Here is a 25896-nt window from a genome sequence, read left to right as displayed (position 1 = left end):
CTTGCTGATGTGTGCTCGTGAAGCCTACTGAGCAGTGCGATAATAGCTCCTTCAATCCCTAACTGTGCCGTAAGTGACCATAATTCAGGATGGTCCACTGTATCAAAGGCACATGTTAAGTCCATAATGACTAAATGGATACAGCCTTTTTGTGCCTTAGTGTATCTTTGAACTATTAGGGCCAGATTTAGGGTCGGCTCTACTGTTTCAAGGCCTGGGTGAAACCTGAATTGGAAGTCGAGAGTGCTTGGGTTCAGACACTCAAAGTTCTAATTTGGCCAAGATGACCCTGCCAGGTTTTTTACTGTGCTATTGACCAGGGAAATAGGGCAGTAACAATGAGGTTGTCTCCTATCCCCTTTTTAAAGATCGGGACCATAATGGCTTCCTGCCAGGTCTTAACAAGGGTTCCACTATTCCGGCTCTTATATTAGATATTAGCGGAGCCCAAAATTGTGGTAGGAGTTTACAGGTATATTGGTATTCTATCAGGCCCTGGAGCTTTCTACGAGGGGTTGTTTTCTATTGCTAAAATGACATCTGCTACCTCAATTGAACTTGTCAAGAACTGGGCTGCATTCATATCACAAGTGGCTTCAGGGTCCGAGACTGAGTTAGCGATCTGGTGGTTATAGCAAAATATGTTTGAGAAATGGTCCACAAAATCTTTAGCTGGAACTATACGGCTAGATTCATCAAAGACCCGTTTTGCGAGTCTTTAATTGCGATTCATAAGGAATCGCTATTAAGGACTTGCAAAACGGGATTCATGTAGGAATCGCAAAATAAATTGCGATTCCTACAGCTTCCTTATTTGCGATTAGCAAATTGCTAATCGCAAATAAGGAATAACTCCCCATTCATTCCTATCGGCCAAAGGCCCATAGGAATGAATGGGGAGTTATTCCTTATTTGCGATTAGCAATTTGCTAATCGCAAATAAGGATGCGATTTCAAGGGTGCAGGGGTGTCCAAAGGACACCCTGTAGCACCCCTGAAATGTGAATTTACACTGATGTTGTGCACACACATGTCCAAAGGTCATGTGTGTGTGCAACATGCAACTTAGAAAAGTGCATTAAAATGCATTTTTCTAAGTTTTCGCTATTTACCACGAGGTTTGACTGCATGGTAAATAGCGGTCCTAAATTGCGAAATCGCAATTTTTCAATGTTTCATGAATGGCATTTAAGGAATCTCTAATAGAGATTCCTTAAATGCTAATCCTCGCAAACTTGCGAATTCTTCATTAGCGATTTTTGCATTTGGGATGATGAATCCCAAATGCAAAAATTGCGCTCGCAAAGAGCCAGATTCTCAGAATCTGGCCCTTTGCGAGCGCAATTTCCTTTCATGAATCTAGCTGATAGTCTCTAATTTAGGCATTTCATCCTCAAGCAAAGTTGTGACATTCACAACATGCTAGAAGACTCAGGAATCTTTCATTGTACATGCAGTTTTTAGGTTTTCTCGGACCTTTCTTATTCAAGTCCATTTTCATTTTTCTAATTGTTTTGAGAGACTTTTGTAGCCTTTTCTACCCCCTCCATATTCCTCAGTGCTTACATAGTGCATTCTTTAAAGATCTACAGGCCTTGGAGCAGGCACTATTAAACAATATAGGGGCATCAGATATTTTCCTAAAACTTTTAGTTAGTTTGACTGCCATGTGTCTATTTAAGGATGTGAAAGCCTGTATAACCTTGTCCGTATTAGGATCATCTTGTAAGGCAACCTCAATTTTTGCCTCATTGTTAACTATAAGGTCTCTTAGAAAAGCCTCCTTATCAATTTGCTTCCACTTGATATTTACCCCCTGTTCTTATTATACTGTGCCATATGTTGTAGCTTTTTATCGGGCTTTCTTCCAAGAGTTAGATTTCGAATCAGGATTAGTGGGTTACGGTCACTTATGCAGATAATCAGCAATTTACAACCTTCTAAAAACAAAGGCAATTCTTTAGCAATTAATAGGTGGTCGATGATCGAGTTGGAGCCTGCCCCCACGTATGTTGGAATCTGCATGGAATTGGACGAGTCACACTCTTAAGAAAAATAGCAGATTTTCGGTGAAGGTAACTCTGCTCAATGAATCCCCGTAAAGGGTATGCTTTAAGTGTGTGATGAGCTTATCCACCTCATCACAAATGCCACATGAGGCCAGTACTCTAGGGTAACACACTTGCATCTTGAAAGTTCCTACCGAAAAAATTAGAAGTTACTTTGCATGATCATGTTGCCCTTTAGATATTCATCCCAACCCATCCATGATCTTAGCCACAGTTGGATCAAATATGTTGTAATAGAAATTAAATGACAACAGATCAAAGGACTTCTGTAGGGTAATTAAAAGCTAATGATAATGCAAAGTTATAGTGAGTTGTGTGACAGTAATGTCCATCAGTGTCACTGAGATGAAGGTGGCCAATCCTCCTTTTGCCCAGCCAGGCTTTGAAAGGATATCTGGAGCAGAAAAAGTGGCATATCCATCTATGTGGGGTGAGTCTGATAGCCTGGTCTCTTGACAGTAGAATATTGTGTGTTGTTCTGCTAGCATTATCCAGTCTGAGTTTTTTGATTTGGAGTGCAGTACCACCACATTCCATGAGATTGCACTTAAGGTCTCTTTCTGGGTAAGTCCAACATTAATCTCATATTGGATAGATGCAGATGGTGAAAGAAGTTTTTTAAATGAGGCTGTGGTTTCTATCTGTGGCTGTCAGTGTTCTAGAGATGACAAGATCTCAAATCTGTTAGGCAAGGGCATAATATTTTGTTGTCCGGAGAGCAGTGGCGGTTGGCACGGGGATGGGAGTAGTTTTTTTTTAAACTTACCCTATTGCCGCGTCTCTTGTCATCCCTCCTCCTCATCCCTATGCTCTGTCAGGAAGCACCCAAGCTCCCCATAGCCAATCACAACGCTGCAATGCAGCGTTGTGAATGGTAAGCACTGAGTCTCTTCTGAGCCAAACACAACACTGCAGTGCAGTGTTGTGATTAATCTGAGCACTGTTTTAAGGCACTCAGGCAGTGACTGGGTGGCCTGGCCATTTTCTTGACCCAGGTTGTAATGCGGCCTATATGGAGAACATGCAAAGTGTGCATGACTGTTTGGCTGATAATAGTACATACCACAACCCGTGGGTACCTGTTATCCTCCCCTGGCCCTGGCCCTGGCCCCAAGACCCAAAATAAAAAAATAATAAACCACGCTTTATTATTGTTTTATTTTATTTTGCGCTGCTGGAAGGGGGGGGTGACGCTCCTTTGCCATAGCAGAGGAGCAGCTGCTGCTTAATTGTACAGCTTTTTCCTTCAGGAGGACAAGCTGCAGGGCCTGTTTGAGTAAATATAGCTCTGGGAATCTTAGCTGATAAAAATAGCCTAATAGTTCAGCACTTATGCCCTCTGAGAGAGTAAATATTATTTAGGGATATGTGCTATCTGGAATCCCTATTGTCAGTGTTCAGTAGTTCCAGAACTACCTGATTTATCTGATTTGCTGTGGGCTGCAAGGTAGTAGGGGTGCTCTTTCAAGCGGAGGGACATGTAATTTCATTACTTCTCTTCCTTGTCGGATAAATTGTGCTGGGTTTAATGTCCCTACTTTTAAACTCCAATCACCTTGAATCTTCCCTTGTTCTTCAAAAGAGGGCCATTCTGTTCATAAGCTTCTCCTAACTAAGGATATACTTTCAATTTTCCCCTCAAAGGCTCCCTTGGCAAGATTGAGCGATGATCTTAAGAAGGCTCCCCTGGCAATATAGTCAGCCCGAATAATAGTGTGTACCAAGGATTTTGAGACTCAATCACTTGTGGGGTTCCTGTTGATGTGATCCCCCCCCACACATTATTCTTTATATGTAGACCTTGCTGTGGCAGGGCTGTAATTAAATGGGTATGATGGGTGCTTTTCTTGCAGGGGGGACTGTCCGACTGAGATATAACTTCAAACATAGTCAAGTCTTGTGAGTCTTTAATGCTGTATGGGTCAAGGGAAATAGAAAGGTATGGTCAATGTTCTTAGAGGAAGAAGGTGGTTCCTTGCTGTTTACATCCTATGGGGAGTCTCACTTGTAAGTTGAATGGATTCAGTTAAGTAAAAAAATATTGGTCTTAGATCCTGAGAGTCCATCCTTGCCTCTACCATCTCAATATTGTGTTCATTGGCACCCATAACAGACGACAGGTAACGTTTAATGGAGTTGGATTGGGCCTCTCCCTTTTTTGTGCTTGTGCTTTGATAATTTCTCTTTCGCTTCCCCATCATCAAGGTTCACAATACAAATTTTAATACGCAAAGGCAGATGGGCGTTACTTTAGTAGAGCTGAAAAATGTGTTTCCCTCCGTACTTCTTTGAAATTACAAGTTAGACCACTGGAGGTTAAAGAGCCGGAGTCAAGAGACTGGGCCTAGCCCAACCTCTTCCGGGCAGGCGCCCGGTCACATCCTGTTTGCATACCGTGCTGCAGAAGACAGAGATGTAGTGTTGTGAAGCCCCTCCCAATCATAGAGCATGCTGGGGGATACAGTCCCACCCAGGCACATTCAGGCAACAAGTGAGAGTAGGGGTATAAGCATACGTTCCTCCCTTCAGTCGGTCTAATTTTTCATTAGGTTCATTCATTTATTTTATGACACGGCATAGTAGCCCAGTTGGAGTTTGGTGAAGGAAGATATTTTATTTCCATTTGTCACTTTTCAAAGCCATTCTACTCTTTTTTTAACATGTTTAATGGCAAGAAGTTAAGAAATCCCTGCACGGGCCCATCATTCCCAGGAAGAGGCAGCGCAGGGCCACCCCCCTTACGCCTCGCTTTTGGGAGACCACGGACCGTAGTATCTGCTACAAGAGGTACTGTAATTTTGCCTTTTTTGCCTAGCTTTGGGCTTGTATACTACTCTTTGTAGACCTTTTAAATACTGACGAAGCTACTAAGTCGCCACGCAACCTGGTAGCCTACACGGCGCAAGGACAGTTGGATATTCTCTTCTGGATGTTGTCGTATAATGCTCCTGATTATGAGTTTCTTTTTTTTTCACCTAACATAGCGAAAGTCACACAGCCCAGAGGGTCTAAGTGGACTGCTCTTATCGCCTTCTACATAAGAGCTTATGAAGACACATACCTGCTCCATCGCCGAGATTGAAAAGATACTTAATAGGTCAAGACACCCGGGGCTTTCCTGCGCATTGCGACGTATACGTATAGACTAATATCTACCCATCATTTATTTTTGAACTGGTTAACAAAAAGTGATGGGAAAAAGGAAAGCAGTGGAGGGTGTGGTGGGCTGAGTGGTAGGCAAGGGGAAAAAAAAAAAAAAAAATCAGCGAAATATGCAGACTATAACTGTGTTTTAGACCGCATTGATTCCCTGCTAGAGGAATGCAAGGGCATCCTAGATAACGAACCAACAACTTCCCCATGTATTGTGATTATTCAGACTTCTACCAGTAACACTAGCCCTAGCCCTATCATTTTGGCGGTCATTCCGGATATGTTCAAAAGATGTAGCAATAAGAGTAAGAGTGCCCCCCATGGTGAACAGGAAGATATAACATATATTACGAGAGTCCAACCGCCCCCATCTGAACACTATTCTACGATTCAGCCTGTCCCAGAACTTTTAGGTAGCAATAGATTCACCCCCTCTTTTAAATATAACAGATGACCCAGGGATTGACAACATCAACAGAGAATAAACCTGACCACTGGGATGAGAGCACCCAACAGCTCATCAAAGAGTTAAGAGCAAAAGTGGGGGCAATGAGATCTGTGATTGAAGGACTAAAAGGGCTATTGAAGCAATTCATGGAGAGCAACCAACGGCCATCTCCCTCTATCGAGGCCGCCCGAGAGCAGATAAGCAACTATGCCATACCCCTTCAAATTCACATCCGATCACCATGCCTAGAAGGGCTCCCCCTTCACATAGGGGCCTGCAATCTCAGTCGTTTGTCAACCCACACACCCAAGCGCTACTAGAAAACAACATTCCTAAAACTAACCCCCACCCCAATATTATGGTAGGGAGGGGTTGGCACAACCATTTTGGCGTATCAGGTAACAACACGCACCGGGGATAACCCCCAGACAACAAGGCAGGCCGCATACACCACCAATTGGCCCCTATTCATTGTAGTCTGTTCAGAAAATCTACATGGTAAATGTCTCCAAACTTCATGGCAGTAAGGAGTTTGAGGGAGAAGATTCACTAACCAACAAAACGATCCACTGGATTCGCCATGTTAGAGGATGTCGCTCTGTGATACATCATGCCATTGTAAGGGCAAGAAGATATACAGCTTATGACCAGCCTACCGATTGCATTGAGTTAACCCTTAAAGGAGATGAGCTAGCTGAAAATCTACTTGACCTAGAATTTCGAAGTTGCCCCCCAGACCAATCCCTTATCCAATTCAAATGTGACATCCCCCTAGCACAGTCTAATACTAATTTCTCTCTTACTATCGATGGAACAACTTGTAGTTCACATTTGGGGGTCGTTAATTGACTCTTGGGGAAGGATCACCAACAGGAGAGGTACTCTTCCATCTATCTTATAAATTCCATCGCTAATCCCAGACAAGAGGGCTCTCAGCTCTTAAACCATAGGCTAGGCAGGGTACATGAAATAGAAGGGCAAGGTTTAGCGAATACCCACAGGGGGGCAGATTCTTGTACAGACACAAGTCTAGCAGTAAAGATCCAGGCCCCTATCAGCTCCCCCCAAGCCAATTTGAGTACTGTACTGCACCCTAGCCCCGAACCCAATTAACAGCTCAATATAGTATCCTGGAATGTGGCAGAGTTAAACAGTAAATTGTCCCTTCCCCATTGGAACAACTTCATGGAATGATTCGACATATGTTACTTCCAGGAGACCTGCAGCCTTGTCCCCTTATAGAAGACAGGGTATGTTTGTTATTGCTTCCCCAGCATCAACTAGGGGGACAGGCTGACCAGCTAGGGGTTTGATAATATGGGCTAAGATCGCATTGGAAGGCCTAATCACCCCCCTTGTCACCGGCAGCCCAGACATTTTGGTGATCCGCATTGAGTGCTCCCTGGGGAAATTTGTTGGTTTTAAAACATATATGTGAGAGGAGCAAAAGGGGGCAGACCTTTCACTACACTCATACAACTGGAGAGGCTACTGGATAAGAGCTCTGGTCATCCTACATTAATAATAGCGGGTAACTTTAACACCACATTTGAACCTTTAGTCAAAGACAAAATAGTGGGTCCAAGTGAAGACCATCTGAAGTGGGCTGTTCCTACCCTAGATCTTCCCCCAGTTAAAAAATGGATGCAGGTGGCTCTTCAGGTAAACGCCCTAAACCTAGAGTATGGTATAAGGGCTGTAAATGGAAGAACGCCATCTCATCATCAGGGTGCGAACACTGTCAACAGGATAAGTATCCCATCTTGCATAGACTACATCCTTTTAGACCTGAGGGTCTGGAGAAGTGTGGTTGACATGAAGGTGGGTTTTACAACGGATAGTGATCATAACCCACACTGCCTAAGCATGAAGCCTTTTCTGGGTGGCCAATCAACTGGAAACCATTTCTCGAGTATTTCCATGGAAGTTTTCCCATCTAATGATCGCCGCAGGCTGAAATGGCAGAAGGTAGCCTTACACGAAGATAAGAAAAAAGGCATACAGCAAGATCTGATGGCTGGCACATCTGAATTACAGCATCTTGTCCAAAGTACAGGGGAAATGGCAAAGGTTGATTTGGCCCACTTCCGTCTTTTTGAAAGAATAAGTGCTTACTTCATTGCAACCAAAAGCATCTCAAGGGTCAGCAAACCAAAAAGGGTACCAGATTCCTAGATTGTAGAATTGAACGTCAACACGTAGCCCTGGCCAATAAATCTAAAGACATGGATCAAATTAGAGTTTCTAGAAGGCAGTATAAGGCAAATTTCGGGAGGCAACTTCTTCACCTTGAGTGAGATCGAGGACTCTATCAGCCGAAATGTACAGTCCAAAACTCCAGGGCCTGATGCTATCCCGGGGAATCTCTTCCTTTATGATATCAGAAACTGGACTCGCTATATTCTTCTCCTATCTAATGCTATAGCGAGTGGTGCCCCAGTTCCAGGGTCTTTTAAGGGGGCAGAGGTGGTCCCCATTTTCAAAAAAGGGGACAGAGGTGAGCCCTGCAATTACAGGCCAATTAGCCAGATAGATGCACTTCATAAGGTTTTTTCAGAGCCCTGATTTTTAGGTTTCAGGCCTGGGTGGAAGATAACGCAACTCTATCGCAATCACAAGCTGGGTTCAGAGAAAAGACAGGGACGATCAACCAGATATTCCATCTTCTGCTCCTCTGCTCTAAAGTTGTAGTAATTGTTCAGAGCAGTCTATATCTAGCCTTTGTGATCTAAAGACCACCTTTGACTTAGATATCAGACAGAGGTTGTGGCATATTTTAAAATAAATGGGAATCCCGATATCCATCCTTAATCTGGTTGTCCGTATGCATGAAGACAACTTTGCCTGGATAAGATGGCGCTCACAGGACCAGCTCACCGACTGAATCTTATGCAATAGAGGAGTCCGTCAAGGCTGTGTTCTGGCCCCTACACTCTTTTCCCTGTCCATGAATGAGCTGGTAGCTTTTCTATAACAGGAACCTGCTGATGCTCCACCCCAGTTCAGGGAAAAGGTAGTAACCCTTTTATTTGCAGATGACACCTTGTTGGTGTCTAAAACCCCGGCGGGGCTCCAGACAAATTATTTTGTGACACCAGAAGCCCGGTAATAAATACTTCAAAAACAAAATTGATGGTTTTTAAACCTCATAAGTCATACAAAGGCAGATGAACCTTGGGTGAGGCCCCCCTGGAAAGAGTCAATACTTTTGACCACCTGGGAGTTAGACTCTCCGGGAGAATGTCCTAGAAGCCCCATCTCACAAAGATGATTTTGAGACACACATGAGTCACTGGGGTTCTAGCGAAAGAACATTGCTCCTCTCACAGTAAACCTTCTGCTCTACAGGTATATGACCTGAAAGCTGTTAGCCCTGTATGGGGAAGAGCTATGGGGTTTTGACAACACCTCTGAGCTGAGTAGAGCAGAGCACACATTTCGGAGGAGCAAAGTGATGTTGCCCCATAAATGATATTGCCAAACTCCGCCCATTATTGTTTTGGGCAAGAATCCTTTTCTTATGCTAAAGCCCTTTCAGAGGTCAGTCGCCTCGACACTTGCAATAAGGTGGGATGGATAAGAAACATGAAACAACTTGTGTCCGAATTAGGGCTACATGAAACATGGAAAAAAGCAGAATCGTCCCCACTTCAAAAAGATATAGTAAAGCGCCACTTCTGGGATTGTGGTCGCAACAAGACTATATTAGATCTGATCAGGGGAATCTCACCATAGAATTCTTAATGCATAAGCAGGCCAGACTCCTGGAACCCTATCGCGACCTAATCCAGGTTCCTCAGGATGGGAAACTTTATATACAATTCAGGTTTGGCATGTTGCCAGTTAACAAGATAACAGCTAAATGCCATACTAGTGAACTGAGCCTTAGCAAATGCCCGGGATGCAAGGCACCCATAGAGTTCGTCGCCCCAGTGCTGTTCGCATGCCCCTTTTATGCGTGTCTAAGATCTAAATGGATAAAACCCATCTGTCAGAAAGTGGGCTCGTGGAACTACCGGGATGTCTTGTGCATCCTTAGGACAGACATTAGACCCCTGTTCATTGTTGCAGTATCTACGTTCCTGGGTCGTATTTGGGACCAGGAGAGAAGTTCACGTGAGAAGTACCGTAAAACGCAGTGGGTTGGACCCTAGCATCTAATTGGCCATGGGCACTAGGTACCATTCCCCTCGAAATTAACATCATTTGTTGAGACGATGTATGAGCACTTTACCACTCATTGTAGCTAGGTTGGAAATATTATATAATTCCCATTTATAACGGGTCCATAGGGTGAAATATCACAATATATTACAGCTAGTCATTTTTTCCTTGTAATATATTTTAGCAAGTATAATCTCTCGAACCCAATACAGAATTGAAAAATACAAAGGGTTTATAAGGTGAATATTTCGATAAAATATTGTTAGATATTTTACATTTGTAATATTTTAACAATTGTAACATCTTGATTGCTGTTTTTATGCATCCAATTACTTTAATCAATGAATGTTCCTATGAGGAAATTTGGTCTTAACTTGATTGTGATAAGTAGGCTGAACTTATTTTTATGTCTAGTTTTGGCCCTGATTGCGGATAACTTGAGTGGCCACTGTGTGAGGGATTGTATCTAGAATAACCCCTAAACAATTTCTATACTGTAAAGATTTAGCTTCCGCATCAGGAAGAAGCTATGTGGATCCTGAGAACGTATATTTTTATATTTTTATTCCTTCAAATTGTATGTTTCTTTGTATGTCACAAATTGTCCAAATAAAGAATATTATTGGTTATTTGGTAGCAAACACTGGAGATTGGAGCATGCAGGGCAGAGAGTGAGTAGCCATTTGGGTGGACATATCAACTCCACCAGCCAGCCAACAGCGATCAAAACCAACCAATCCTGTAGGAGATCACTGGGAACTTTGATCACCCACATTTGAATGAAATTTAATGGGGTTTGATATTTTTGGGTGGATGAGGGGGACTCTAAGGGTACCCTCCTCCCCAGTCCTTCACCTTTATGGGGGGACCCACACAAGTGGGCAACTTGCTTGGCCCTGTTGATTCCAATGCTGCGCACCATCGAGAGCTTTTATTTTCACCGATATTTCCGAGTTCGATTTTTAAAGCTCTTTTACCATAGAGCACAAAGACTGCATGGTCACTTTCAAAATGTCATAATCTTTCCTGAGGCTTTGGGCCCCTCTAGAGGCAGACTCATGCTCCATTGCTTTGGCCTCAGCTTTCCATATTATTTTTCGTTCGTTGTTATCCTCTTCTAAATTGGCAAGGATGATATAGAGATTGGAGCAAGCTAAATTAGGTAGAGGCTCCACTTCTGCTGTTACTTGGCTCAAAGGGATCAGGGAGGAGACAGACGCTATGGGGGTAAGTGGAGAGGGGCTAGGGTCTGTAGCATGGGAGTAAGAGTCAAGTCCAGCAGCAGAGAGCCTGCCAGGATGTTTCTTTTTAGTGATGGCCTTCTTGATATTAGCTTTAAAATATTTAATTATTTTAGGCCTAGTTTAGGTCCCTTAGTCCGAGTTGATTCTCCACCCAGAATACCCTCCACCTCTTTCATTAGCATATCAATTGCATCAAGCGTAAAGTTCTCTGCAGCAGATTTTGGATATCCGTCATTTTCCTCTTGCCAATTTCAGAATTAGTCAGTAAAGAAGGAGCAATCAAGTACTTATAGTTCGAGGTGAGGGGCACTTTTTAATGGAAGGATTAAGGGTGGGGGGAACCTCCCTTGCCTCTTCCGGGTGCTACCAGGTGGAGGACTGACCTGCCATTGGCCAGGGCTTTGCCCAGGTGCAACCTACGCATGTCCCGCGCTGCAGGATTTTAGAGCGCTTTTGAGAGCAATGAAAAAAGGCCCCAACCCCTGGGAACAATAGACTGCACCTTCACCTCCTGGCGTGTTGGAAGAATGGGGAAATTAGTCTCCTGGGGGGCATAATATCAAGGGGGTTTATCTCCGCTTTTTGGCTTTAAAAGCCAAGAAAGCGGGCAGGAGGGTCCCGGCGATTATGTTCCCCGATGATACCCTCCTGCTTTCCAAGTCCCCTATGGGGATACAACGGATACTGAATAGCTTCGCGGAGTTCTGTCGATGTCGTGGTCTTGAGATAAATGCCACCAAAACAAAATTTATGATATTTAATCCTCCGGCATCCACACGACCAAATCCGACTCTGGGACGTGTGAGGTTGGAAAGGGTCACGACATTCCAATATCTTGGGGTAACACTACATGAAAATCTTTCCTGGGGACCTCAACAAGTAAAATCCCGATTTAAATTGTCACAGCTGGTGGGTGGTATTTTTAAGGTTTCAAATACATCAACACTTAAGCCAGTAAGCCCAGCTCTGGAGATCTACAAGACCCAAGCCAGGGCCGCAGCTCTCTATGGCAGAGAGCTGTGGGGACACTCTTGCGCCTCAGAAATTGCCAAGCTAGAAACAAAATTTATCAGACGGTTGTTGACACTTCCTCAAAGTATCCCGCTCCTCCCCCTAAGGCTAGACTTGGGACTCACACCCATAGAAGACGAATTAGCATTAAAGCCGCTCAGGTTTTGGCATAGGCAATGGGCAACCACAGATCTGCTACACTATAGGCAAGAGTTGAAGCAGGTATTGAGCCTTAATAGTGCTGGTAAAATTCCCTGGCTGGCATTCGTAAAGCATGAACTTTTGAGTTTAGGTTTGCCTGATATGTGGGACAACCCGGAAAGGGGTTGCCTTGAGCTATCGCGTAAGTCCCTCACCAGGATTTTTAAGAACAAAAATTTGAACTCTGTTGTCTGTGCCTCTAATGCTGGTACCTTGACTGATTCTTTTTTAGCCTTCAAAAATTCTTATATGTTTGAGGATTTTATGGATGTTGTTTTCCCGATTTTAGCAAGGAAACTTTTTATTCAGTGGAGATACAGCACCCTACCACTTAAAGCATTCACAAGTAAATGGTCAGGCCATGATAACAAGTCCTGTCCAGGATGTAGCTGTGATGTAGAGGATGAACTTCATGTGCTTTTCTTTTGTCCCGCTTACAGCAAATCCAGGAAATACTGGCTGGCACCACTTTGTAGAAACTTAGGCTTTAAAAATTGTTTATATGCTTTTAGAATCCTAAATACTAACACATCAAGCTTTATCATATATTCATGTGGACCAAACGTCGCACATTAATTGACATTCAATGCTAAAGTTTTAAATAATTTGAATTTCATTTTTTACTGCAAATACGGTCAATATGTGCTATTCTATGATGTCTATGTAATGGATTTTGTAATTATCTCCTTTTTATAATGTTTTAATCTGTGCTCTTTTATGACCTCGATGGTCGAAATAAAGAATTTGGCGTCGTTATTGGGGACATTGTCCAGATGTGAGATTACACCGTTAACATAGAGTCAAAACAGGGTCGGTTGCAAAACACAGCCCTGTCTCACCCCTCTGTCAACTGGGAACCTAGATGATAGTGCCCCATTCCTCCCACATCTGACCTGGGCGAAATTCCCCTCATGTAGCCTCATCAGCACATTCAGTATTTGGGACGGTACACCCAAGTCCTGGAGAACTCCCCACAGTTTCCCCCGTGTCAATAGGTCAAACGCGGACCGGAGGTCCACAAACACCATGTAGAGGCTGCCACCCTCGATCTTTGCCGTTTTCCAATACAGGAGAATCAGGCGAAAGATCTGGTCCATGGTGGATGTGTTCCTCCTGAAACCCGCCTGAAAGGGACTTAGGACTTCGTGTTCCTCCATCCATACCAAGAGGTGGTCCAGGACGAGCTGGGCGAAAATGTTTGTGGGGACATCAATGAGGCCAATAGGCCTGTAGTTGGCTGGGAGCAGAGGAGAACCCTTCTTGTAAATTGGGACTATCTCTGCTCCCAGCCAAGTACAGGGAACCTCCATACCTCTTAGAATAGCGTTGAAAAGAATGAGCAGGTAAGGGGCCCATATCCCAGGTTCATGCCTGACTAGGTCCCCAGGGAGTTTATCAAATCCCGGAGCCTTACCCACCGCAGTGGAAGGTGGAGGATTGTGCCCTCGCGGTCTGTCGGAGGTGGTCCGGGAGGGAAGGTTCAAGCGTTCCTTAATGGTATTGCTTCTGCTCCAGGCCCGCAGAATCAGAATATCGGACATTCCGAGAATCACGTTTTTCCCTGACTACACACCTGAACTTTACCTTGAAAAAGCCCACGGCCAATAGGGCGAAACACGTGTCGACTGTGCTTCTTTGTTCGCATATGAAACAATCAATAAAAACCACATACGCAATGACATTAAGGAACGCTTGTATTTTCTTTTTTGGACTGCCTTTGACGGACTGTGGGGTTACAATCCTCCACTTTCCTCTATCATCATAGGAGATATCATAACCTCAGACCCCTAAACTTTCCCCTCTTCCTTAAGGCCTTCCCACACCACCATACACCTCCCTCTACAACGAGGACCCTTCAAGCCAAACTTCCTCTCCATTACCTTGTCAGTTGGCATGCTATGGCGAGCTCTATTCGGTCGATATTCCTTCCTCTCCCTCCTCCTTCCTAGAGCCACACCCACATGTTTACTTATTCCCCTGTTCTCCTCCTACTCCCACATATCCAAGTTATACATTGCTTTTGATTACTTTATCAGATTGCAAAGTATGTTGAATTTCACAACCTACTATGTTGAATTTCACAACCTACTAGTGTCATGTTACTTAGTTTGTGTTCTCATTTTATATTCCTATTTCTGGTGGCCAATCAAATGGTATGATAACCTATAAGTGGACTATGGCAGAATAACTTAAGTTAAATTCGAAAGGCTCCTTTATTGATATCTTAATGATAGTGTATAAAGACTTCACTGATAGGGATTCCCTTGACGCTACTGTCTTCTGGGTTTATCAGATCTCACACCCTTATACTATGTCTTTGTATGTTCATTGTCCATGGTATCCTTATTAGAATGGCTCACTGTATTTTGCCATCACGTTTTGCTGACATATTGTGGCCACAGACAATGTTTCAATCCTAAATGTTGAGTGCTGCCTCCTGTATGTTTATAATGCACTGTTTAACATAAACAATACAAACTTCATTTAAAAAAATAAAATCCCTTTGGGGAGTAATGGAACTATGAAAAAAAAAAAAAAAAAAAAAAGCCAAGAAAGCGGAGATAAAATGATATCCCTATTACCTAGCTGTCACTAACACCAGTTAGCGACAGCTAGTAGGAGATAGCGACCATCTTGGGCCCCACTTTGCATGTCAGTGATATTTATCACTAATGACATGCAAAGTGGGCGTGCCAAGATGTTAGCGACTGGAAACAGTCGCTAACATCGCTATCTCCTATTACCTACTTTTGGAGATATTTGCGCTAAGCGCGAATATCTCCAAAAGCTAACACCTGCCCTGAGCAGTTCTTAGCCATGTTATCCAATGGGAGGTGGATAACATGGCTAAGAGCATTAGCTCAGTAATGCATGAATATCGCTGACTTTTCAGCGATATTCATGCATTCCGGCCGTTTTTATCGCATTTGCGATAAACCTTGGTAATACCAAGGTTTATCTGCGATAAAAATCGCCGCAGCTCAGCGGTAAATTTTTGTCTCTAACCAAGCAATAGCGATAATTATCGCTATTGCTTGGTAATATGCCCCCTTGTCTTTTGAAGGTCCAATGGGGTAGTACTCTTCCAAGAAGACTTTCAATGTAAGCCGCACTGCCAGGTTGAAGAGCGCTTTTGAGTGAGATTGAAGGATTCCCAACCCACTGGGAATGAGAGACTGCACCTGTGCCTCCTGGAGCATTGGAAGATGGGGAAACAGCCCCCTAGTCTTTTGAAAGTCCAATTTGGAAGTGCACCCCCAAGAAAGTTTCCAACGTAACTTGTGTTGCGGGATTGCCGAGTACTTTTGAGTGCAATGGAAGGAGACCCGCCCTCTGGAAAGAAGAAACTGCACCTATGCCTTTTAGGACATTGGTGGGTGGGGGGAGGAGCCCTCTAGTCATTGGAAGGTCCGATAGGGTAGTGCACTCCCAAGAAGGCTTTCAATTTCAGCCACGCTGCAGGATTGCAGAGAGCTTTTGAGCATGATGGAAGGGGCCCCTTGAGTATGAGAGACTGCACCTGCATCTCCTGGCACGTTAGAAGATGGGGGAATGAGTTCCTGCCTTTTGAAGGTACAATGGGGTAGTGCTCCTCAAGAAGGCTTTCAATGTAACCCCTGTTTAATTTAAGATTAGCAATCCGATTCACAATGGAATTCTAGACTCTACAAGAGGCTATTAAGCTCAACAAGGTCAAGATGAAATAAGAGGGCAACAAATCCTCATTCAATAATTCTTTCATCATGGTTTATAATTTATTGCAACTGCTCTATGGGTAACTGAGAAACACTATTGTACAAAACACATAGCATTTGGATATGACAGGCCCAATCTAGACTCATTTAAATTTATTTTCACAACATCATGGTCCTCATGTAAAATTTGGTGGATGAGATACTTAGTCAAAAACATGCTTGATATTGTCGTCCATTTCTAAGTGCAGCAGTCTGTAATGCACTAGTAATACAGTAGATGGGGCATTCACCATGTTTGTGACAGAATATCCTATCTACCAAACTCTAAATAATGCCCTGTATCTATGACACTCAACATTCCTGTTGGGCATGGCCATTTTTGCAGCATTTTGCAGGGATTTTTGGCTTCCATTACTGGATCCGGTTTTGTTGGCATTGAGACTTTGCACTTTTTTCATGCAAACTAGTGGTAAAGTGGCTGCGCTCTCTCCCTAAAACATGCTACAGTTGGCAATTACCTGATTGGAACATTTAATTTACTTCTAATTCCCTAGTATATGGTACTACAAGTACCCAGGGCCTGTAAATTAGTAATGAGCCTACAGCACTCATTGTGCTACACATTAAAAGTAGCCTTATAAACTTGTCAGAAGCTAGCCATTGCAACCTGTAGAGCAGTTTTAAAACTGCCATTTGACCTGGCAAAATAAACTTTTTGCCAGGCCAAAACCTTCCTTTTTAATGCATATTAGTCACTCCTACGTTTGGACCTCAAGGCTCATAGGGTTAAGTGCATTGTACTTAAAACGTAGGGCACGTTTATATCTTCTGGCAGTGAAAAACATCTAAAGTCATTTTCATTATTGTAAGGCCTATCTCTCCCATGAACTAACACTGTGTTACCTTATTACATTTAACCAGTGATAATTTTGGATTGGAAGCAGATAGAGATATGCCGTTTACTCGCAAATGAATTGTAATTTAAAACCATCTGTAATGATAAAGAAGAATTTTGAGTCACAATTCTGAAAATGCCACTTTTAGAAAGGACCTGAACTGGCTGCACTGTTCCCATCGAGAATAGGGTCAAGACTCATTTGCATATGGTTGGGTCCAAACTGGGGTGGCAGGTGAGCAGAAAAATGGTGGATTAAACCCGGATATGTCACTTGGGGTGCATGCTTGATTTTATCAGCATTCTGTCCATTGTCTGTTCTTTTTACTTTTAGAAAGTTGTACCCAGCCCCACTTACATTTCAATGGACTCTACTTCATCAGACACACAGTATTATGACACCAGGCCTGCCTGTGTTTTATCACCCTCAGACAGTTTGGAACATTGACAGGGGGAAAGGGGAAGAACTTTCCAGAACCAGATGTGAAGGTAGTTTAGAGAGCCTCCCCACATCAAAGCTTGGCACCAAGTATAAATATTGTACCTCCGGAGCCACTCATCAGAACACTCCTGGACCTGTGGGCATTACGGAAAGAGGACCGTCCTGCTGCCAGAAAACTGCCCTGCTGCTTTTGGACAGAATTTCTGTCTGAGATGGAAGATTGGACCTGCTTACCTTCATCTCAAGCTAAGCTGATTGATTTAAGTGTCAGTTGTCTGAGCACCTTTTTGAGCTACAGGGGCATAACACGTTCCACATGTCTCCCTGCCACTTCCCAGCTGACCTACCGCAACTGGACCTGCAACTAGACCTGCCAGAGACCTCCTGGCCACTGCTGGAGTGAATTCCTGATATCCAAAGGCACCCCCATGCCCTGGATTCGGGACTGGCATTTGTCTGAGCTCATTCCTGGAAGAAAAGGTAAAAAAATCCTGAAACTTGGGCTACTCATGACTGCGAGCCAGCCCCTTTGTACTGAGGCTGTGCCAGCCGTGATGACGCCCTACACGAAGCTCCAATGAAAAGCTATTCTTGATGCTATAGCAACTACCAGTGTGACCAGTAATGGGTGATCTGCACCAGCACTACAGCAAACAATGACACGCAGTGACTGCCAATGCGAAGATCTATCAATAACCGTCAGTGATGCCCGACCATTTCTTTTGTGCGACAATGATGACAACCCGCTCTGTGCAGCCTGGTCTTCGTGCTACTGTGATGACCATCTGTGATGCTCTCCCTTTTCCTCATGGCTTCCTCCACCAATGGAATGGAATACTACAGATTTTGAGACGGTAACTCTTTCAGTGGGACTAGCCTGGTTCCTGTATCTGACTCACACTCCATGACATTCAGTCAGCCTGAGCTTGTGACTTTCCCTCAGTCAACCAGATGACTGTGAGTGGCGTTTTGTGCTTTAAGGCACTATATCCCTGAAAATGTAAAAATGTAATATCGCCGGTTCTATTGAGTGGATCTTTGTCATTCTAGTATCACTTTATTTTTAAACACGTACTCTATTATTCTTAATTAGTTTGGGATTTTTCTTTTGATGAGTTTTCACTTTATTACTGTTTGCGTGATGCATAAATACTTCACATAAAGCATTTAATATAAGCTTGACTCCTCCGGGTGAAGCTACCAGAGAGTTAAGCACAGGTTCATGTAGTGCCTTTTTTGGCTCCCCCTAACATGGATTGAGGTTGTTGCCTGAGTTGTTCTTTCACCCCATCAATCTATAACCCCAGTTTCTTACATTCCCCATGAATAATCTTTCAGTATAACACATTTATCCCTGATTGGCAAAGTAGACATAAAGTATAATTTAATGTATTCATCACATCTATAAATCTACAATAGGCAGTACCTATCCTGGGTTATCAGATCTCCTAATATACTTATCTCAAAAGAGAGAACATCATTAAGGTGAACTGAATCTGATTATCTTCCTTATTATTTGCTTATTTTTCTATGTCTCTTCTTTCTCTCCTCTCACTTCTCCTGTTCGAGTGTGGTTTTCACCACATATTTTAGCACAGAAATGCGCTATCTGAAATAACAAGACTCTCGCCTGAAAATGCAGGAATTGAGTCAGGAGTGACACTATTTATTCAACCAATTTAGACAATACATGTTAAAAACATGTCATTAATTAAAAATAACACCATGCAATCTAGCAAGTAACAAGTGTCAAAGACACATCTCAGGTCATGAGAAAAACACGCACTCTAGTAAGTTTAAAATCATGGCAATCCAAAAAAAAGAGAGAGAGAGGGAAAATGAACATCAAATTAACATCAAATTTGAATGAAGCTTCACAACCTCAATCAAGAGCTAAATCAATTGGTTAACCGGGAGCACTTTCTTCGTGAAAAAATACACTGCACAAGGTGGTCAACGAGTGGGCAGGTTAGTGGCCCTTTTATACACTTTTAATGAGGAACCGTTGAACGCAAGATCTAACTTTAGCAGGTGTTTTACCGCAGAACATAGGGAAAAGTTGTATCACTTCTCGGAAGCTTTAAGGAGGAAGCTTCTTATAAGGCTATTGCTTATTTTAAGCCCTGTCGCTATCTTAGATTCCAAAGCTGCGGAAAGTCCCAGATGGCCCCCACTCCTACTCTTAGTCCATCTTGTTCTTCTAGATGACAGATGCATCCTGTTATTGCCGCATCATTTTGATGTTCAAAAAGATGTACACACAGAGGACAGGGGCTCGGAGACTTGTTCATCAGACAGACAGTGACCTGAGGTTATTGGCCTTCAAAGGAGAGATATATCTGAGGTTACAGGAGAGCATGGGGCGGCGCTCGAAGGTGTGGTGGCAGCATTCCCGAAGGTCCGCTGAGCGCTGGGGGCAGACTGCGAGCTAGTGACACTGTGTGGAGCTCTTCTGCTACCCGTTCCCTTTTTGTAACATAACCTTTTAATTGCGCCTCCTGCCCGATAATTTTAAATACCATTTCCCTCACTTCCCTTACCTGATTTTATTTAGAGCCAGACTGCGGGTGATTTAATACCCGTTCCTCCAGCAAGGTGTGCCTCCCTGCCCCGGTCCATCACGGCTGACGTGCCGCTTGTTGTGGAGGGCAGGCGCCATCTTTGGTGAGGATCTGGACCCCGGCGGTGACACGCACTGCGCTCTAGAAGTGCAGTGGGCGCGACAACGGCGCGCTGAAGGCGCGCCTAAGGTAAGCCTGTCTGCGCCCGTCCGCGGCCGACCGGGGGCTAGGGGCCAGTTCCCCTGCCCGTTTGTTCAGATATTCATCTTCTGACCTACTCTCATTGCGTGCCCTTTGGCCTCTCACCACGATTACTGTAGTTACTTTGTGACAGTGAAACTCTCCCCGAGATAGACCCTCTCTTGGCTCCGGCCCCTGGTCCCCTCCCCACTTTACTTACTTCTCCAGATTCTGATTCCCTTCCTACCACAGGGCCCCTATATACCCAACTCAATGTGAGCTATCTTAATACTCGCTCTCTGGTAAAACACCAGTTGGAAATATTTCATTATCTAGACTCCTTTAAACCTGATATACTGCTGCTGACTGAGACCTGGCTTAACGAGGAGTCCTCCTCAGATATTCTTGCAGCAGTGCCCTCTGGGTACTAGTTCCTTCAAGCGGATAGAGCCTGGGGCAGGCCAGGAGGTGGGGTGGCAGCGATTATTAAATATCCAATTAGATTTTCCACTCTGTCAACTATTAGTATTCCTTCGGTTGACCTTCTTCTGCTGAGATTGAATCTCCAATGACCCCCCTCACTTGTGTCCTAGCATATCGTCCTCCTCAGCCGATGCCTGATTTTCCAATGCGGTTTGGTGATATGCTCTCCCAACTAGTGATTAATCACTCTAAAATCTTAGTTTTGGGGGACTTTAATTACTGGCCCACCCACGAGAAGGAGAGCACTTGTTCTATTATGTTTTCCGATCTTTTATCCGGTATGAACTGTAGCCAACACATAAACGCAGCGACTCACATCAAAGGCCACGTCCTAGACCAGGTTTGTACCTTGAATTTGGATATCTCTGCTCCTCTTATCTCCTCTTGTTTATGGTCAGACCATTCCATCATTTCTTTTCTCCTCACGGTCACCTCTTATCCCAGTAGGGTCCTAGAGGGCATCCTTTCGGCCCGGAACTGGAATAGAGCGGACCTTAGCGAATTCGTTAACCTCCTCAGAAGCTCAACTCCTTCACCCTCTGACTCTGACCATATCAACACCCAAGCCTCCGCTCTTACGGGATGGCTCGAATCAGCTAGCGACATTGTGGCACCTCTTAGGCAGATTAAGCTTAAGCGCCTGCACGACACCCAAAGATGGTTTACTGAAGATCTTAAAGGCCTAAAGCTCGGTCTTGGGCAAGCCGAGCGCTGTTGGCGCCGAGGCTACGCTGCTGACATGAGACTACGTTTCACGTCCCTGCTTAAAGAGTACAAAGCAGCGGTTTTACTCGCAAAGACCTCTTATTTTTCCAAAAAGATTGTGGAATCGGCGTCCAAAACTAAAAATATTTTCTCTATTGTGGAGGAGCTATCACATCCAGATAGGGTCACTATTAAGCTACCCCCCTCTCGTGTGCTTTGTGATTCCCTCAATCAATTCTTTGTGGAGAAAATTGCCAACATTAAAAACAGTATTTCCCTTGCGGGTCCTTCCCCTCTCTTTATGTTGAACCCTTCCTTATCCTTTCTCAACCCTCAGCTATTGACTCAGATCCCCTCTATTTTGGAGGAGGAATTCTTAGTTTTTTTAAATAAGGTTACCTCTGGGTCCCCCATTGACTGCTGTCCCCCCCTAATTCTTCGTGAGGCCTTTACAGCCTGTCCACTTCCCCCTTTGGGGCTCCTGAATAAGTCTCTCTCCTCTGGCTTAGTCCCCAGCCAATTTAAAGTTGCAGAGGTTGTGCCTATTTTAAAAAGAACAACGACTGACCCTTTGGTCATGAGCAATTACCGTCCCATTTCCCTCCTCCCTTATCTTGGCAAAATTCTTGAGTCCCATGTGACCAACATTCTGAGCTCATTCATCGAGCACTCTCAATATCTCGACCCCCAACAGGCGGGTTTCAGACCCGCCAACTCTACGGAGTCTGTTATCCTGTCAGTTATGGAGGAACTGCGAAGAGGAGCGGACTCTAACATCAGTCAGGTTCTGGTGCTCCTGGACTTGTCGGCCGCCTTTGACACGGTCGACCATGATATTCTGGTCGACCGTGTCAGGGAGGCTGGCGTTCGGGGCACGGCTCTTGACTGGATCTGCTCCTTTTTAAGCAATCGCCAGCAGGCGGTCTGACTCTCGCAGTTTACTGCGGATCGGGTCAAACTGACCTGTGGTGTCCCGCAGGGTTCCTCTTTATCCCCTCTTCTTTTTAATTTATATCTGGTTCCCCTTATTCGTTCTTTGCGAAGCAGCCATGTCACCCCGTTTAATTACGCGGACGACATTCAGCTGGTCTTTAATATCGACTCCTCTGCCCAGTCCATTGCCAATTTCCAGTTAACTCTTTGCCATATCAATGACTGGATGGGGCTAACCACCTCAAACTTAACCCCGACAAGACCGAGTTGGTTCTTGTCGGGGGCGCTGCCAACCCATGGAAATCCACCTTTTGGCCAGCGAGGTTGGGTCTGCCCCCCAGTCCAGTCGACTCAGCTAAAAGTCTGGGGGTAATCATTAATAATGACCTCACACTGAAGCCCCAGGTTAATGCTGTAGTCTCTTCCAGCTTTTTTCAGCTGCGGAAAATCCGTAAGATTGCTCGTTTTCTGACCATTGCCGCTCTTACTTTAGTTCTGTTAGCCTTAGTCATCTCTAGGCTGGATTACGCCAATTCTCTTTATGTGGGCATCCCGGCGTATCTAATGAAGAGGTTACAGCTTGTTCAGAACCAGGCTGCGCGCCTTATCCATCATCAACCTAGACACCAACACGTTTGTCCTTTGTTAAAATCCCTCCATTTGCTTCCCGTATCCGAGCGCTGCAAATTCAAACTGGGTTGCACTATTTTTAAGTCCCTTGCCGGAACGGGTCCGTCTTTTATTTCCTCACTAGTACACCCTTATGTTCCCTCTTGCAACCTCCGTTCTTCTCATCTTGCCTTGCTTAAGGTTCCAGTCTATAAACGCAAGAAGCATGGAGGTTTGCGATTTTCCTTTCTTGCCCCTTCCCTTTGGAATTCACTCCCCCTAGGTATTAGACTTGCTTCCTCCTATACTTATTTCAGGTCCCTTCTTAAAACCCATTTGTTCTGTAATGTTTATCACTAACACCTTTTGTTCTGCGGACTGTCTTCCCCCTCGTGCTCGAGCGCCAAGAAACTCTCTGGTGTTAGTTGCGCTATAGAAATATTTTTTACATTACATTACATTACATGGGGCCTACTGCCTCTGTAGACGCTCAAGGCAGTGTAGACAATTTTAGCGCAACCCTGTCTATGGGCTGGGAGGCACAATTGAGAATCTCATGCTTCAGATCTGGATAGAATGGCCCTTGGGCACTATATGGTAAAACTAGACCCTGCTTCACTCCTCATCCTACAAGACATATTATATTACAAGAGATTAATAACATTTGAATTTAAACTATGAGTTGCCTCTTCTCATGCTCAATAATTGGTTGAATGGGGTTGGATGAGAAAGGGAATCCAATTGAACGTTTTTGTTGTAATTATTTCAAGATTACATCTTTCCTCGACTAATTACATTAGGCTAGTAAAATGACCCAGCAGTCAGCCAGATGTGCCTCTTGTAGCTCCAAAGAAGTAGCTTTGCAACATTGACTGTGAGGTTACCTAATTGTTTTGATAGAACTACACAAGTTATTTAAATATTTTTTTTAAATTGAGTTTTATATAGGTCGAGCTTGACCCAAAGGTATCGGGTATCAGAGCACTTTACAGGAGCACCAGTTGCATTTACATGAGGACACATTCATTTTTTATTAGGCACGGGGAGATTAAGTCATTTGCCTAGAATCACAGGATGTTGGCACCCTTGCCGAGACTCAAACCCGGTTTCCCAGACTTGAGGTCGACTGCCGTAGCCGTTAGGCCAACTCCTCTCCTATAACTATAAATGTTTAACCAAGATTATACTTATGTAGCCTTTTACATTCTTATTGATATAAAAGTATGATAAAAATGTCATAACTAAATGGCTCCTCCCTTACAAAATCGTGCTAATAAGTTTGATATTAGGTGCTTATTAGCTAATATATCTACATTTACCCTTTCTCTTTTGTCAAATTTATTTTTGTTTTCAATTCTCAAGGATAATGACTTAAATTTGAAGATTTCTCAAAAGACTGTGCTAACTAAAGTCTAAAAAACTTTATTGGATATTTCAGGTATCCAGCTATCAGCAAGACAGTTTGGAAACCAACAAAAAATCAGCGAGCCAACTGAAAGATGCCCAGATGTGCCTACAGGTGGGGAAAATGGTTCTCCAGGAGGAGACCAGTGTGTGGCACAGGTGAGAATACCCTAAATATACTGGCTACTTCTCTTTTTTTATGTTTTTTGGTGGAACCCAGCTAAAGCCGAGTCCCAAGATGGCCGCCAACACTTCCTGGTTGGAGTGTTGGCAGCGAATAACATTTCAGCACTGGACTGTTGGCTTCTTGGAGGATCTGCATCCCTAGATATACACATTTGTTTTTTTTTTATTTCTCCAAAAAAGCACTTTTCCTGGACCAAAAGCTAGTTTTCTGCCAAGTCTGGCGTAATTCTGTCCAGAAGTTCGGGCTGTAGTCTTGTTCAAAATTCCTCACAGAAATTAGGCTTTGGAAAAACACTTTGTTTGAACCCCCTTTTTCTCGGCCCCCGCTTGACGAATCACCCCAAAACTTTCCATGCACAACAAAATTCACTATGGCGCTGTTTTAGGTAACGTTTATGAAGGTTTGTCAAGCGATGACAAAGATATAGGCAACTCAAAAAATGCTTTTCCATTGGAAACATTGTCTAAGTAGAACTAAATACTGGCGCCCACCAATAGGTAATATACTCTATTAATTAGCCCCTGGGTAAGAACAGTACTGGGGGGATGTGGCCTAAAATAAAGTTAAAGGATGGGGCAAAGGGAGCCCCCCTCATTGAACATGTGTATGCCCCATGGACCCTCACCTCCCTGGGGCATATGTTGTTTAATAGGGGTAAACGGACCCTTAGGCCCCGGGGACTGCCACCTCCCCGTTGCCATTTTCTTTGTAATGTAGGTCCTCACACACTTCCCGTGCCCCTGGGACCACTACCTCCCAGGGGCCCAATTCTATTTTTAAAATGAGAGGGGTGTGTGCCCCTCTTCCTTGGCCTTTTTCAGCCTCAGGGACCACCACCTCCCTGGGGCAGGTCCTACTAAGTCAAAGGAGAAGGGCCATGGAGACCACCAGGATTGGCTCCTGCTATGTCTCGGGGGCCTAGCCTTTTAACATTGCTGGCTTAGTGGGAGCTTTGACAACCCCTGCCAAGTCACAGCAAACACTCGACTTCCAGCAATTGAATGCGATGAAATGCTCTGGCGTGCTGGAAGCAGAAATTTCATCTGTTTCCCTGCCCGATGTCACGCAAGCAGGAACACCGATGAAAGAATTACTTTCACAATAAGGGGGCAGCATATTTAGCAGCTTCCTGTGTGTGAAAGCAATGCAGCTCCTACAGGAGGCAAGAGTCATTAGGGACCACAGGGGCCTTGAAACTCCCCCTTGTGGTCCCATAGCACACTGACTGGGTGGCCTGGGGGCACCTAGGACAAATGGCCTGGTCCCGGGTATGGGATCCCTGGGGATGAAATAGGGTTGGGGGAGGGGGCCACACTTCCTGCTCCCCCTTTTGGTAATGGCTGGGCCCAAGGGGATGGAGCCACTGGGCCATGATCAGCTGGGGAGAAGGGCCGTTAAGACCCCATCACAAAAAAAAACAATTAAAAGGCCTGACCCTGGGGCCAAAATTGGCCAAAGGAGGGGGGCTGCGCCTTCCCTTCCCTCATTTGTGAATGGCCGAGCCCCTGGGGC

General features: G+C 44.3%; 2 protein-coding genes across 9 annotated transcripts in view; one reads left to right on the top strand and one right to left on the bottom strand.

Moving 5' to 3' along the window:
• The window catches only part of LOC144823886 (uncharacterized), a 1846314-nt gene that overhangs the window by 1076283 nt on the left and 744135 nt on the right, over positions 1 to 25896 (bottom strand). The window lies entirely within an intron of this gene.
• LOC144823884 (mucin-5B-like) overlaps positions 1 to 25896 on the top strand; it is a 946734-nt gene that overhangs the window by 272588 nt on the left and 648250 nt on the right. Inside the window, exon 5 of the mRNA XM_078682773.1 lies at positions 24232 to 24356. Within this exon, the coding sequence (XP_078538899.1) occupies positions 24232 to 24356 (125 nt within the window). The remainder of the gene's footprint in view (positions 1 to 24231; positions 24357 to 25896) is intronic.

The sequence above is a fragment of the Lissotriton helveticus genome, chromosome 3_1 (genome assembly GCF_964261635.1).
Source record: "Lissotriton helveticus chromosome 3_1, aLisHel1.1, whole genome shotgun sequence".
In the NCBI taxonomy this organism is placed as follows: Eukaryota; Metazoa; Chordata; class Amphibia; order Caudata; family Salamandridae; genus Lissotriton; species Lissotriton helveticus.
Note: the sequence above shows the minus strand (reverse complement) of the source record. Positions and strands in the feature narration are given on the sequence as shown.